We start from the raw sequence: 14619 nt of genomic DNA on the forward strand, positions 1-14619 counted from the left end.
ATAAGAAGAAGAGCTCAACTCGGTATCAACAATAAGCTCAGCTCGGCATCAAAACTGTTGTCCCGCAGCACAGCCCTCGCACGAGCAATCCGTGTTGTGCTCTAATTCCTCGGGAACCCACCAATCCTCTTCAGGGAATTCAACTGTGGGGCCCGACCCATGCTCTTCAGGTTGATGACCTGCAACATCATCTAAAAGAGGTGCACACGTGGGATGAGCTCACTAACTCAGTAAGTGAAAAGAAGGACCACACAGGAGTCCACACAACAAATCACAACCATATGCACTATATGCTATGCAATTCATTTTTAATCACATCTACCTAAACAACATTACTAAGTCCTTGGTATAATGCTACTACAACCACAGTGCGCGTATACTCCGGGTATGAGCCACGAACTCCATCCCGCGATACTCCCACAGGGCCGTCAGAGAAGGCCCACTGTGAGTACTCGAAAAAGTAAAACATGCCGACCACTGGCTCTCAACATAAAATAAATGATAGAAATTAAAGGTGTTGACTCCAGCAATTTAAAAGCAGTACGATTGGCCCTCTTGAATATACCACCGGGGTTACCGATTGTCCTAATGACCAGTCGGGCATATGTCTAACCGCCACAGTGATCCGACAACCGCGACCACTGCTTCCCCCCAAACGGTAACCCAACACCTCAACCCCTGTTGGGAAGGATCGTAGCACGGAAAGATGATAATCCTACACCGCATGCTCCTATATGACATAGTACAATTGCATAGTACCTCCGCGTCCCATTCCACGGGCCACCAATGCACTCGTTTTCAAGTTGACTACGGCATCTAGTCTACTAATGCATCATGCACAATGATGCCGTCATTCATCACATATTCACATCATCATTTGACATTAAGAAAATAAACACAACACACAAGTCATAATAATATGAGGATGGCTAAGTTACACATAATTAACATGATGACATGACTAGTCTAGATACAATTAAATGAATACCAAACAAGCCTTAACATAAGGTCAAACATCCTCTCCCCACTTACCTGTAGTGTACAAGGACTCACGCTCGGTACGGATGAGATCGGGTGAGATCCGGTGAGAGAAGCGTACTTTTTGGTGAACCTAACATAAGTGAATGGGGTTAGTATTTCACCATTTGGGATCAACATTAATACGATCCAATGACAAAATCATGTTTAGAATCCCAAAAGAAGGTCGCACGTCCGTTTTGGGTCCGTTCGGACGTAAAAATCACGTTAGGAGCCTCTCGGGTGGGTCGGACAGTCCACCTGTCATGACCCACCAGTTAGACCCACCGGTCCTGATCGACGAGCAGGTCGGCCCACCGGTTGGCCCGCTGGTTGGGCCTGAGGGTCCTGCTAAGATCGACGGGCAGGTTGGCCCGCCGGTTGGCCCCGAGGGGCTGCCCTCTCAAGCGAGTGCCCTCAGGCTGGCCATTTGACCCACCGGCCATCGGTCTTGGCAGGAAAATGTCATTTTTCCCCAAACTTCCCCCAACCTTTGGGGAATCAAATGGGGCTTTTCCAAACTCATTCTTCACACATTCAAGGTCTCATAAGATGATTATAACATAGATCTAGGTTAGATTTAAGAAATGGAAACTATCTTACCTTCTTTGCCCAAGAACTCGTTTAAAGACCCCAAAATCACTTCAAATCACGAATGCTCCTCCAACCGTGGAAACACTCCTTCAAATCCTTCAAAATCAACACATAAACCATCTATTAAACCTTAGATTCATCATTTCAAGGGGGATCTACGAGACCTCAAGAAACTCTACTCAAATCAAGGGTTTCGTTTGGGTATGGTGAAAGTTTAAGGAACCTAGCCTTTGCTCACCTCTAAACGTAGATCTCGTATTGGAGATCACTCTTCCGACGTTGGAATGGAAAAATCAAACCTCGGCGCCACTGAAATCCATCTCTTCTTCCTCTTCCTTCTCTTTTCCTCTTCTTTCCCTTCTTTTCTCTCTCCTCTTTACTCTTCTCACCAAACGTCCGAGTGTCATAAATGTGAAAAAGGAAAAATATAATGATAGCTATTTATACCTTTTAAGACATCTTGTAATCTCATGGGTGGGTCACTCAGGTGGGCGGATGCGCCCACCTGTGACCGCCCACCTGAGGGCCGAAAATTGGTCAACAAGTGGGATTTTGATGGAATTCATCTCTCGGCATGAATCTCACTCTCGGCATAAGATATAATATATGTATGCGCTTTAAGATACGGCTACATACCTGCTTTATCCGTACATGGCCTTATGATATGTGCATGTACACGGCTTGGGTACACCCGTCTCCTCTGGCACTGGCTCGGACTTGTCTGGCCAGCCTGTGTTCAAAGTCACCCTTGCCATCATGGTCCATAAGGAACCCGCCTTAACCCTCTCCGGTTCGGGTCCTGCATGGTTAAACCGGGTCAACCGTGTAATCAGACCGGGTTTAAGAAGTAGGGTATTACACTCGGCCCCGTGCCTAAGAACTTTAGGGACCCACCAGTCCTCGACTGAAAATTCGGTGGTGGGTCCTGGCTCTAGCTTTCTAACAAAAAAACCTGCAAGATCAACTAAAAATGGTGTGCACGTGAGATGAGCTCACTAGCCCAGTAAGTGAAAAGAAAGAACACACAAGTATGCGTAATACAAATGAACCTACATGCGTGCAGTTCATTTTATTATCTTAGTCCACCTAGACAACAATTCTAAGTCATAGGTTTTATGCTACTCACAATCACAGTGCGCATATGCCCCGGGTTCAAGTTGTGAACCCCATCCCGTGATACGCTCATAGGGTTGTCGGAGAAGGCCAGTCGTTAGTACCGGAAAGTAAAATTCTCACCCAAAGCGACATTAAATTTAAAAGCAATACGATTGACCCTCTGCTATATCACTGAAATTGCCGACAGGATATACTCAACACCTAAACCCCTATTGGGAAGGATCATAGCTCAGGGATATGTCAATCCTAACCGCATGCTTCTATGCGAGATAGTACGACTGCATAGTATCATCACATCCCATACCATGGGCCACCATGCATTCGTGTCCAAGCCGACTACGGCATCTTATCTAGCAAGCATTATAATCAATAGCTAAAATCTCCCATTTCATATCACGAACAAGAACAGACATTTAACAATTAAAGATATAAACATGTTGAATCATAATTGAATTTCATAATGCACACATCAATGCATGCAATGACATTTATGGATGACTAGTCTACACAATAATAAATGATGACATGACTAGTCTACAACTAGAATGACATGATGCAATGTCCTCTTCCTACTTATTTATTGGTGTACGATGATCACCTTTGGTACGAGGTAGATCCGGCGTGCGATGACGTGAATTCTAGTACAACCTATCATAAAAGAGTTAGGTTTAGTATACCTCTACTTTAAAGTAATAACCAGTGAGGTTTGATGATTCCAATATGTTTAGAATCACAAGAGTAGATTACCCGATAAATTTGAGTCCAATTAAAATTCGAGAAGTCAGATTGGTAGGTCGATCGACGGATAGAGCATCCACTAGTCCTTGCTTGCCTATCGGACCAGCAACTCTACTTAGACTGGCAGGCCAAGAGCGATGGGCAAGGCACCCACCAGTCCTTGCTTGCTGGTCAAGCCAACAGCCCACCTAGGACAGACGGGCACTGGATTGGTAGGCCCTGTCCATTTTCAGGCACCCACCACTTGTGACCTAGGTTTTGCTGCTCTCTCCCACTCTTCATCCCCACCTTAGGGAAACTATTAAGGGTCGACTCGATCATAGTTTCAATAAATCTAAGGCTCCAAATCATGATTCCAATATAGATCTAAGGTCAATCTAAGGTCTTAAACGTGGATCTTACCTCTTTGCTCAAGAACACCTCAACCTTCAACTCCTTTTCTTTAGCTCAAGAGATCAACAAAAGATTCAAAAATCTTGCAAGTCTTCCTCTAAATCCTTCATAAACAACATATAAAACATTTATTAAACCTTGGATTCATATTTTCAAAAGATAGTAGCAAGATCCAGAGGATTTCTACCCAAATCGAAGGGTTTCACTTAAGGTTTCATAAAGGCTTAAGGATTATGGACTTTACTCACCTCAAATCATAGATCTTGAGATGAGGATAGCAACTCCGATGTCGGATTCAAGAGATTTGACCCCGGCAACCCACAATGATCGTTTCCCTTCTCATTTCCTTCTTCCTTCTTCCTTCCTCTCTCCTGTTTCTTCTTTTTCTCTCTCTTCTTTACTTTTCTCAACTACAGTATAAAATAATAAATAAGGTGAAAGAGAGGTAATAAATGCTATTTATAGTGGGGTAAAAATATCTATTGACCAGATTAGTAGGTCACACTGGTGGGTCGACCCACCTATAACCACCCACCAATTGGCCAAAACTTAGCCTAAACATTAGGGTTTTCAATGAAGCTTGGCCCTGACATGTATTTCACTCCCTATAGACTATTTATATGCATACTCAACGTAAAATACAGCTACGTACTCTTTATTGTGCATACATGACCTCATGATACGTGCAAGTACACGACTTTGGTATGCGGACTATACTAGTCACTAACTCCAGCTCATTTGGCCGGCCTAAGTTAAGAGGCACCCCTTGCCATCATGTTCCATAAGGTACTTGCCCTTACTTGCCCTGACTCGCTCTATTTCAGGTTCTACAAGACCAAATCGAACCAATCGAAAAATTAGATCGGATTTAGAAAGTAGGGTATCAAATGGAGAACGTGCAACGCTAGGAACTCAACCCATTCCCCATTCCCCATTCTCCCACACTGCTCAAATAAGTGTGCGGCTCCGTATGAGGACCTCGTTCCAAGTAGATTAGTTGTATAAATCTGAATTTGCCCGTCATTTAATCATCTTTTGTAGACATGTTTTATTGACTGATTAGATAAATCGACGAGAATCTTATACACGTCGTATTTGTTCTGGTTAAGTTATTTAATTTTCTTCTAATTTGCTGTGGTGATGCGTTTTCATTAGTTCAGAGGCCCGGTACTCCATTAGAGGTTGCACCTTAGGTATTCCTCTGGGTTATTTTTGTTTGATAAACCGTGAGTTGTATTTTGATATTTGTGTTCCATTGTTGCTGGTTTTGCTTGTTCCTTTGGTTGTAATTTTTTTTTTAGGCTCGTTACTCTTCATGATGAAAAGTTCCAACTAGTTGTAGTATAAGCCGTGAGTTGCATCTTTCATCTGCTTTTGATAAGGTCTTATTTATATCCACTTCGAAGGGGAGGAGGAGGATAAATAACTGGCCAAGTTATGATCTAGGATCCATTTTGCTTTGTTTGTCTAAGATGTTGTTGGATCTTGTTTTTTGTCCTGACATATATTTCTAATTCCATTTTTACCAGATGTTACAAGAGGAAGAAGTAGCAACATTTGTAGTCCTCTTCAATAAACCACCAAAATTTTGTTTTGGTTTCGACAAAAGAAACAAAACCAGGTGTTTGGGTCTTACCATATTTTTCATTTTGGTATTGTTTCAGTCAAACCCTTTGTATGAAATATAGAGTTTCGATTGAAATTTCGACCATGTTTTGAGTTTCAATATTGTTTCATTACTTCAACTCCAAAGAGGGAAATTTCCTAGAAAACCTCTTCTTTTTTTTGTGATTTTGGGCCTTGTAATGAACCATGTATTACCAATTTAAGACCAATTTACAAAACCAACCAAACATCAATATGACTTTAGGATCACTATATAATAGTCTAACATGTTGCTCAATCCTCAAAGGTCAGTATTTGAATTATTTTATTTTTCTTGCTCTGGTGTAAAGTGGTAGTGGTCCTAGAACACATTGGAGTTACAATTGGATTTTTTTTTTTTAAGTTGTTATTTATCACTTTGTAAATTCTAATGTGTTTGTAGGAAAGTTTGTAAAGCCACACATGTGGTCTGATTGTCAGTCCTTTCGTTAGTATGGGTTCCTATTTAGAATATGAATCAAAATTACTCAGATTCTCAGGTTTATATATGATTCATTGGCCAGTAGAGGTTGGACTCCTAGCACCTTCTGCAACTTCTATATAAGGATACATTTTAAAATTGGTCTTGTAGCGTTTTCAGAAGTTGAGAAGTTGGTTTCAAGTTGTTCTTTGGGTTTGTTACTATAGAGAGGCTCATAGGTTAGCCTATTGGTCACTAGGGCACTGTTTAATAACGTTTCTTTTGTTTCTGTGTCTAGAAACAACAGAAACGACTTTTCACGTTTCTGAAAACAAAAACGGATTTTTTAGTGTTTGATAAACCTATTTTTCAAAACGTTTTTTGCAGGCATAATATCATCGAATGCCCAAAAGGTAGAGAGGGTTCGATTGCCTCTTTTTAGGTTTAAATAGTTGAGAGATTTATCGGGGCGCAACAACCTTTTTTTTCTCTCAAATTCGTTTCTAGAAATGATGAAACAAGTCCGACTTGTTTTGTCAAAGTCATTTCTAGAATTGTAGATAGACATAAATTTTGATTTATGTTTCTAGAAACGGGTGAAACAGAACAACTTTATCAAACGCTTTTTAGGCTGTTTCTCTATTTCTGGGAACTAGAAAATGCAGAAATGGAACGTTGTCAAACGGTGCCCTAGATATTGCCTCATTCCATATTTGGGAAGATTGTTCTCTTGTTTAGTTATCATCAGTACTAGTTCCTTAATTTGTCTCATTGAGAAGTGAAGAGTCATACACATCCATCTCCATGAGCAAAATTTCAAGGGATGGTTATCATCAGTGCTAGTTCCTCAATTAGTCTCTTTTTTAAGAAATGAATGTTGTAGTGTACGTTTCAGTTTGTATGAATGGATGCAGCAAGGATGGATAGAGCATTCAAACAAGAGTATAATTTTCTCAAAACTTTTTCCGACATATTATTGATAACAGAACATTTTTTTCTCAAAATTTTTCTCAGTGTAAGATTCATTACAAAATTCAGAGTTTACAAGGATTTTACTCATGTAACCCCTTAAACACTCAAAGTTAAACGCATTGTTCATTATTGGTCCAATTCAATGGCCTAGCTTGCTGATGGCATTCTTGTTCTTTTGAACTGCACTAATCAACCTATGACATTCAACTGTATTTTATTGTACAATTTACTTACAACTTGAAGCCTGTAAGAGATCATCATTGTCGTGCCATCAAAAGAGATGGGGGATGAGGTAAATGATGATTCTATCATTCCGAGTACTTGGTTTTATATAACAGGTAATTGTGGCTGGCAAAATAGTTGGTATAATTGAATTGTACACAAAACTTTGTGTGGCAAGATGCTTTGTGTTTGATGCTTTGACAGAGTTTGTATATGGAAGTAACAAACAATCAGATTTGGAGCAAGTTATTGAAACTGGTGTAGTGCAATTGGAGAATGTAATTGAGACGATGAGATAGAAGAATCTGTAGCAAATGAGCATTTGCTTGGTGTTGATGAGAATATAGGGGAAGCCAATGATTGTGGAGAAGAATGATCAACAACCTAACATGGATGAAGCTAGTAATGATGCACATGTAGCTGGAACAACTTGTGGAGGCACCGATGATATAGAGATTTTTCCATATATTAGGATGACATTTGATGACCTAAATGTAGCCTACTCTTTCTATAATGATTATGCCAGCAAGAGAGGTTTTATTGTTCGCATCCATCGGACAAATTATTCAAGGAAAAGGGAGTTAGATGGATTAAAACAGGTACTATCAAAGAGGTGCGTGTGTTATAAAAAGGTTTTTGAAATATAAACCGAAAGAATCAGAAGGGAAGGGAGGTGTGTCATCAAGCAGGATTAGGCTTGGTTGTCCTGCATTTATTATGGTTAAAGCTACTTGTAATGGTTGGGTAATTGAAAATTTTGAGGAAAATCTCAATCACCCATTAGTTTTTCAGAGCCAAATATTCAGACTCGGATCACACCAACATTTGTCAGATGAAGTGAAATTGCTAGTTGATAATCTCCAGAACACTGGTTTAGGTCTTACATGAAAAGAAATGAAAAGCGACTACGGAGGACTGCAAATCTATTTTAGCATATTTTGATTCCATCCGAGTCAAGGATCCTGTGTTTATTTATTCCATCAATTTATCTAATAATGGAATGCTCAGTGAAATTTTTTGGGTTAATAGCAGAGCGAAGTCTACTTATCAATTGTTCAGTGATGTTGTGGTGTTTGACACCACATACAAGAAGAACCGATATCGATGGCCATTTGGGCCATTCATAGGCATGAACAACCATGGGAAATCTATTCTATTTGGATGGTTTGATTGCCAATGAAATAAAGGAGTCGTTTGTGTGGTTGTTCAAGGCATGGATGAATGCAATGGGAGACAAGGCACCAAATTCCATTATTACTGATGAGTGAACCGGTATTATACCTGTCGTGGCTAGTGTTTTTCCCAATGCAATTCATTGATTTTGCTCATGGAACGTCGCGAAGCATGCCCAGGAACACCTTAGTCCCTCATGGTATAGAAATTAGGATTTTAAGATGGAATGGAATCAATGCATCTATCATATATGGACAAAGGAAAATTTTCTTGTAGGATGGGAAGCGATGATGGTGAAATATAACTTGAAGGACAACTCTTGGTTGAGTGATAAGTTTTCCCAAAAGGAGCATTGAGTGCCATGTTATTTAAAAAACTTTTTTTTTTTTGCTAAGATCAGCTCAACACAACGAAATGAGGGGATGAACAGTTACTTTCAAGGGTATTTAAGGGCACTATGACATTGTATAAATTTGTCAAGCAATATGAAAAGGTTATCGCTAGACGTAGAGAGAAGGAAGGTGAGGCAAAATTGAGAACATCTACCCAATTACCTCAATTATCTTCACAACATCTACTAGAAAAGCATGCAGGTAAGGTGTACACAAGGAGGATCTTTGAGATGTTTAAGAAACATTTCATTACCAACTTTAGCTTATCTACTAAAGAGGAGTCAGCTGAAGGGCCACTTCAAAAGTTTAGGGTAGGCGCTTTTAAGGTCCCAAGTGAGTAAAAATGCATGATGATGTACAACTCTCTACTAGAAGAGGTGCAATGTGGTTGTCGTTTATTTGAGTTCATGGGGATACTATGTAAGTATGTGTTGAAAGAGCTCTTGAGATACGATCTAAACTTATGAAAATCTTTATTCCCATATGAGAAACTTTCGGTAAAGACATGAAGGGACCTTTTGCTTCCACTCCCATCTTCTTTCTAGTCATCATAATTCCTGTTTCAATACATAGAAATTATTCGTGAAATAAAGTACCAAAAGCCCAACCAGAGTTGGTCAAAAAACTGTTTCCACAAACCAAAATAGGATAGGTCAAAATGGCAAGACTGGATTTCCTCCTAAGATAAGCCCTGGATTGTCTGTTTTAGATAAAATTGTCATCGAAAGGTAGAGGTAAAAGATTGCCAAATGTTCCCCACACGGTTGTGTAACTAATTCCAAATCATTCTATATTTAGTTATTAAATCTCTTGAATTTTAAAAATAAAATAAAAATTACATCTGAAAAGTATCATTACTAATTATGCTTGGTTTGATCATTTCGTTCAACGATCTATTATTGGTTCGATTTCAAATTTTCACACATTTAAACAAAAAGGGAAAAGGATGGCTACCTTATCATGCATCCCTATACCCAGACACAGAGATGGGAAAAAGACCACCCTTCGCCTATTTGGATGCCTATGCACTTCCCTTGGTTGGTCCCTGTGCTAGCACCGTGGTCACGAGACCTCCTAAGAAATAATTAATATAATAATTATAGAATTCTTTTATAAGAAAAGGGTAGCATACCAGATCTGTGTCTATCTCTTCCTCTTCCCCTTGAAAAAGTCTCTTATGCCCCTCTCATCCTGACCCTCCCATTGGTAGTCCTAGTTCCAAAAAAGCCGATGACATACCTAACCTCCTCCCTTTTTTTTATGGGGGGGGGGGGTTGGGTCGTTTCAACCAGTCTCATTCACCCAGCTTAAAATTGCAGTATTAACTGGACTATGGGACGTTTATTTATCCTTTCAAGTCCCTGTTATTGACATCTTGACAGATAAAAGTGGGGTAATTTACTCCTGCACACTTGCTCTTCTTTCTAGAATGTCGTCGGCTGCGTTTACAAGTCTACATATAATAAAAAAGATCTGGTTCTTCAAAATGACTAAAAGAAAAAGGGAAAGAGAAGGAAAAACAGACGGATCACAGAGACAAAAGACACAGATTTTTCATTTCCACTCTGAAAAGCAATTTAGCAATTCCAGGCAGATTGGTTGATTACACCAAGTTTATGCCACTAGGAACCCATCGGACATCTCTTGTGCCTGGTACTACTGAGATCACTTTTCTGCCGCAATCACCTTGCTAATTACACACCTTTACACAATTATAGACTTCCTGTTTCTATATGGACAGCCCCACCACCTCCCTGATACACACTGCCGTACAACACCCGCTATTCGCGCCAAGTAGGTTGGTGGCTTCATGCCGGCAAGGTAAACAGCCATCTCTTTTTAATTTCATTAGCCAAACATTATGGCCACTGTACCTCCTGGAGTATCCACATGCATAGGCATATATTTACCTGTTTAAAACTTACTGAGCCTTTGCAAGAGTTCGACTTGATATCCCATGCAACAATTTGACAAACCCGAGGAAGCTCAACTTCCCATCGGTGTGCCTTATCCAATCATGAAGCACGGCATGGACTGGGACAGAAGGACCAAGTCCAAGTTCCTGAAACAAAAATTTTGTAATAAAAGCTCATTCTAAGTTCTTGCATGCAAAGTACAACAATAGAACAAATTCAAGCTAACAAGCAAGCAAGTTAGAAAACATGGCTAGGTTACCCAGGGATCAGGGTCATCCTACCAAAATTTTATACAAAGCATAAAGTAAAACATAGTTATCAAGGCGACCCAAGGTGACCCAAGGCGATGGAGAAGGGTAAAAAATTAAGGTGACACCAAGAAGTTGCCAGTCCAGGCTGAATCGCCTGGACGCCTAGGCGGCACCTAGGCAACGCCTTCAAATTGAGAGCCAATCCAGTCTTTTACACCCATCTGTCTAGGCATGGAGGCACACAAGTGGGCAGGGTTCTTTTCTCCATATTATTATTAAATATTTTTTTATTGTTTTTACTGTCACAACCTTTTCTTCGGACAATTATTAGCAATCACATAATAACTTGAGAGTATTCATAGGCGTTTCTTTGCTGTATCTGTTCCTACCGTTTTCAAATGTTTCTTATATTCTCATGAATTTTACTAAAACGCACACACACAAAGAATGAACAATTCCCTGTTTCCACCTATAATTCCCAACAATTCAAATGTTCTTAAAGGAATCACATGAGCTCCAAGGCCGATAATTTAAAATTTTCATTCCAAAACTCTTCTCCCAGATCCATCAACTCTTTCCACAAAGAATCAGATTCAAAGCCATAATAATTTAGGATTTTTTTTTTCTTTTTTTTTCTTTTTTTTTGGGGGGGGGGGGGGGGGGGGGGTGTGGTGTGGGGGTGGGGTGTTTAATAAAGCCATAATTAGTTGACTACTTGTGTTGGTGTGATTAGTTTTTTAACCAACCCAATCATAGAGATCCATTGACTGAATGTCTCACCTGGGAATATAAAAATTCCCAGATTTCTCAGCACCAGACCATTCTTATGTTGGCTAAACAACTTCTTCCGAGGGGAAAGGTGGGAAAATTTTCTAGGATAGCATACAACATAAAGTTCTTCAGCACTTGCGGGCAACAGTGAAAAACATACCGAAGCAAGTTCATCAATGACAATTGCCCTGTTCCCATCCTTGTCAAAGAGTTCATAGGCACTACGAGCATGTTGCTCCCATAGGTCAAGTGCCTCAAGCTGATGTACACTTAAAGCTGCAGCACAGAATTCTTCGAAATCCATCCTCCTGTACTGAAGTGCAAGTAACTGATAAAGAAGGGAGCAAATGTCAAAACCATGAGAATTCTAAAATCATTTATCTATAACACCAAAGTCCTTTTAAAGGGAAAAGTTCATTCGCCATTAATAGTCAAGGTGGAAATGTACCGATGGAAGGAATTCATGGACCCGAGACTCCTTCATTGCTTCTGTTGCAGATTTCATCAAGGCCTGGCAAGGGCAAAAAAAACGTTCAAAACATCTTCCAGAAGTACCCAGAGAAGAAATCTAAACATTATAAAAAAAACTAACCGCTTTAATATTTTCTAAGTTTATGCTGTCATTTTTATTTGGCTCCAATAGCACAAACTGCTCTTTCAGAAAAAAGAGTTCATCCACTGTTAATGTCTTCGACAGTGCCTGTCACAGAAAAGCACGTGAGAAAAGATAATAGGAAAAAATGATCTCTGATGGAAATCAAATATTAATACAAGCAAGGCTTCTGTTGGAAATCAAATATTAATGCAAGCAACGCTTTTCTAGTTCCAACCTACATTTAAAAATGTAGAAGCATTCATATTGATAATCGATAAGAAATTTAGCATTAAAAGAATACACTTGCCCACTGGCAACACGTGATTAAGGACTCCAAATGCCATGTGACAATTGGTGCATTGTATGTCTACAAGTAGTAACTTCTATTTGCAGTATTATGCAAAAATTACAGTTAAGATTATAGAATTGGTTTTGTAAAAGATGTCCAGAGTTGAGTTGCATCCTAAATTGGACCATTTAGTTAAAATGAAGGTCCATGTATCATAGTCTGTCAACCACTTAAGAGATACCGCACTATGTATGGTCTCTATGTACTTCTGATTCTACCTGCAAGCTGCAACATCATGATTGCAGTGAAGAAAGCCAACAGATTAAGCTACAGAATTGAACTTATATCGAACTATTACTGAAGTCCTCCCCCTGCAAGATAACATGTCTAACTGATAACATATTTTGATACAAATCTCATAAGTTGAGTCAAGTAGCCTTTGGGCAGAAAGTTTGTACTACAATACTACCTGAGATCTTTAAGCTAAGAAGATGAGGCAATCATGTAGCATTCAGAAATAACCACTAGGCATAAGTGAACGACAGAAACTACAGTAAATTTCACAATTCTTATCCATCCTGTGGCGATTCACTATATTAAACAAAAATAAATTAAAACAAATAAATATTAACCACAACAAAGAAGAAAGTAACCCACCTCACATTCATGGACATATAGGCAATGGAAAATAGAAGCAAATACAGAAGCATATACTTTAATGATATCAACAAATCCATACCCTCAAAGCTGCCTTCCGCAGAGATGATGAACGCATATACGTTTTCATGAGTTTAAAAATTAGAATATCAAGGGGTACTTTTACATCATTATAGTTTCTAATCCAAGGATGGCCTGAAAAGAGAAAAGGAAAAAGAAAAACAAATTAAGAATAGTACATTAGGAAGATAACACCAGACAACTCTCTCTTGACAGGGGATGAGGACACTTACATAGAGCTTGAGCAGCAGTCATTCTTTTGCGTGGGTCTTTGTTCAATAGACGCTTGACAAAGTCCTTAGCTTCGGGAGATAAAGTAGGCCAAGGTGGTTCATCAAAACTTGGATCAGCTTTCAGGACTGCTCGAAAGATGCCAGATTCAGTTCTCGCCCAAAAGGGGCGACTTCCACATAGAAGAATATAAGCAATCACACCGATGCTCCATACATCAGCCTCTGTACTGTAAGATCTATGAAGAACCTCAGGTGCAACGTAGTATGCACTTCCTACAATGTCATTTAGCCTTTCATCTGCATACCAGTTGAATCATTGGAAACTGTTCATGAACAGTTAAGGCAGGAGCGCCTAAAAGACCAACAGATAGGTCAAATCATGAGTCAGGACCAACCTGGTTTGACAAAATCCGATAAGCCAAAGTCTATAGCCTTCAACTGTGAGTTTTCATCCTTAGAAGTGAAGAGGAAATTCTGACCCAGAAAAATGGTACATTTCAGGTAAGAATACATAAAAATGCAATCTGGTTTAGCTGCAGAGGCAGGAAACAGTGTAAAAAAACAAGTACTTGTTTCGAAAGGATATTGTTCTACAGGATGAGTGAGATTGACCAGAAGGTATTGATGAACAAATAGTAAAAAAAATCTTGGGTATACTGTCATTTTGCATAGTACATGCCTACATATTCGACTGGCCTCTCCTCTCAAACAATTGTGGCATATTTATTGAATATATTGGGTAATCAATTTGCTAATAAAATGGGAAAGAAAGAGAATAGCCTCTTCTGATGTAAATGATTTTTTTTTTTTTTTTTTTGAGGAACCAACTTGGATACAAGTGCACAACTAAAAACCTCTGCATGTAATCAGCCAAGCTGGTTAATGAGTCCAGCATCTAAAGTTACCAACTGCTTTACTAATTTCAAGAACCAGCATTCCCTAGTCCATCCTCCTCACATAAAATTTTCCTACCTTTCCAATAATAAATCTTGTAAATAGAACAAAGAATCTTATGTGTCTTTTCATGGTTCTCTGGTAACATGACAAAATATGGCTTCTAAAAGCCTATATTCAAAAACTCAAATATGAAATTCTGATGAAGCCCCAGAGGTGGCAGTCATTGACATTTCTTTTTTTTTTTTTTCAATCAGTAGAACAAATACTA

General features: G+C 39.3%; 1 protein-coding gene across 1 annotated transcript in view; it reads right to left on the bottom strand.

Annotated features, from left to right (window-relative positions):
* Window positions 1-10215: 10215 nt before the first annotated feature.
* The window catches only part of LOC122073919 (CDPK-related kinase 5-like), an 11274-nt gene continuing 6870 nt past the window's right edge, over window positions 10216-14619 (bottom strand). The window contains exons 5-11 of the mRNA XM_042638635.1: window positions 13850-13928; window positions 13455-13751; window positions 13244-13356; window positions 12213-12320; window positions 12069-12131; window positions 11781-11948; window positions 10216-10744 (exon numbers count right to left, since the gene is read on the bottom strand). Coding sequence (XP_042494569.1) covers window positions 10604-10744; window positions 11781-11948; window positions 12069-12131; window positions 12213-12320; window positions 13244-13356; window positions 13455-13751; window positions 13850-13928 — 969 coding nt within the window. The 3' untranslated portion in view covers window positions 10216-10603. The remainder of the gene's footprint in view (window positions 10745-11780; window positions 11949-12068; window positions 12132-12212; window positions 12321-13243; window positions 13357-13454; window positions 13752-13849; window positions 13929-14619) is intronic.

Source organism: Macadamia integrifolia, chromosome 3, assembly GCF_013358625.1.
Source record: "Macadamia integrifolia cultivar HAES 741 chromosome 3, SCU_Mint_v3, whole genome shotgun sequence".
In the NCBI taxonomy this organism is placed as follows: Eukaryota; Viridiplantae; Streptophyta; class Magnoliopsida; order Proteales; family Proteaceae; genus Macadamia; species Macadamia integrifolia.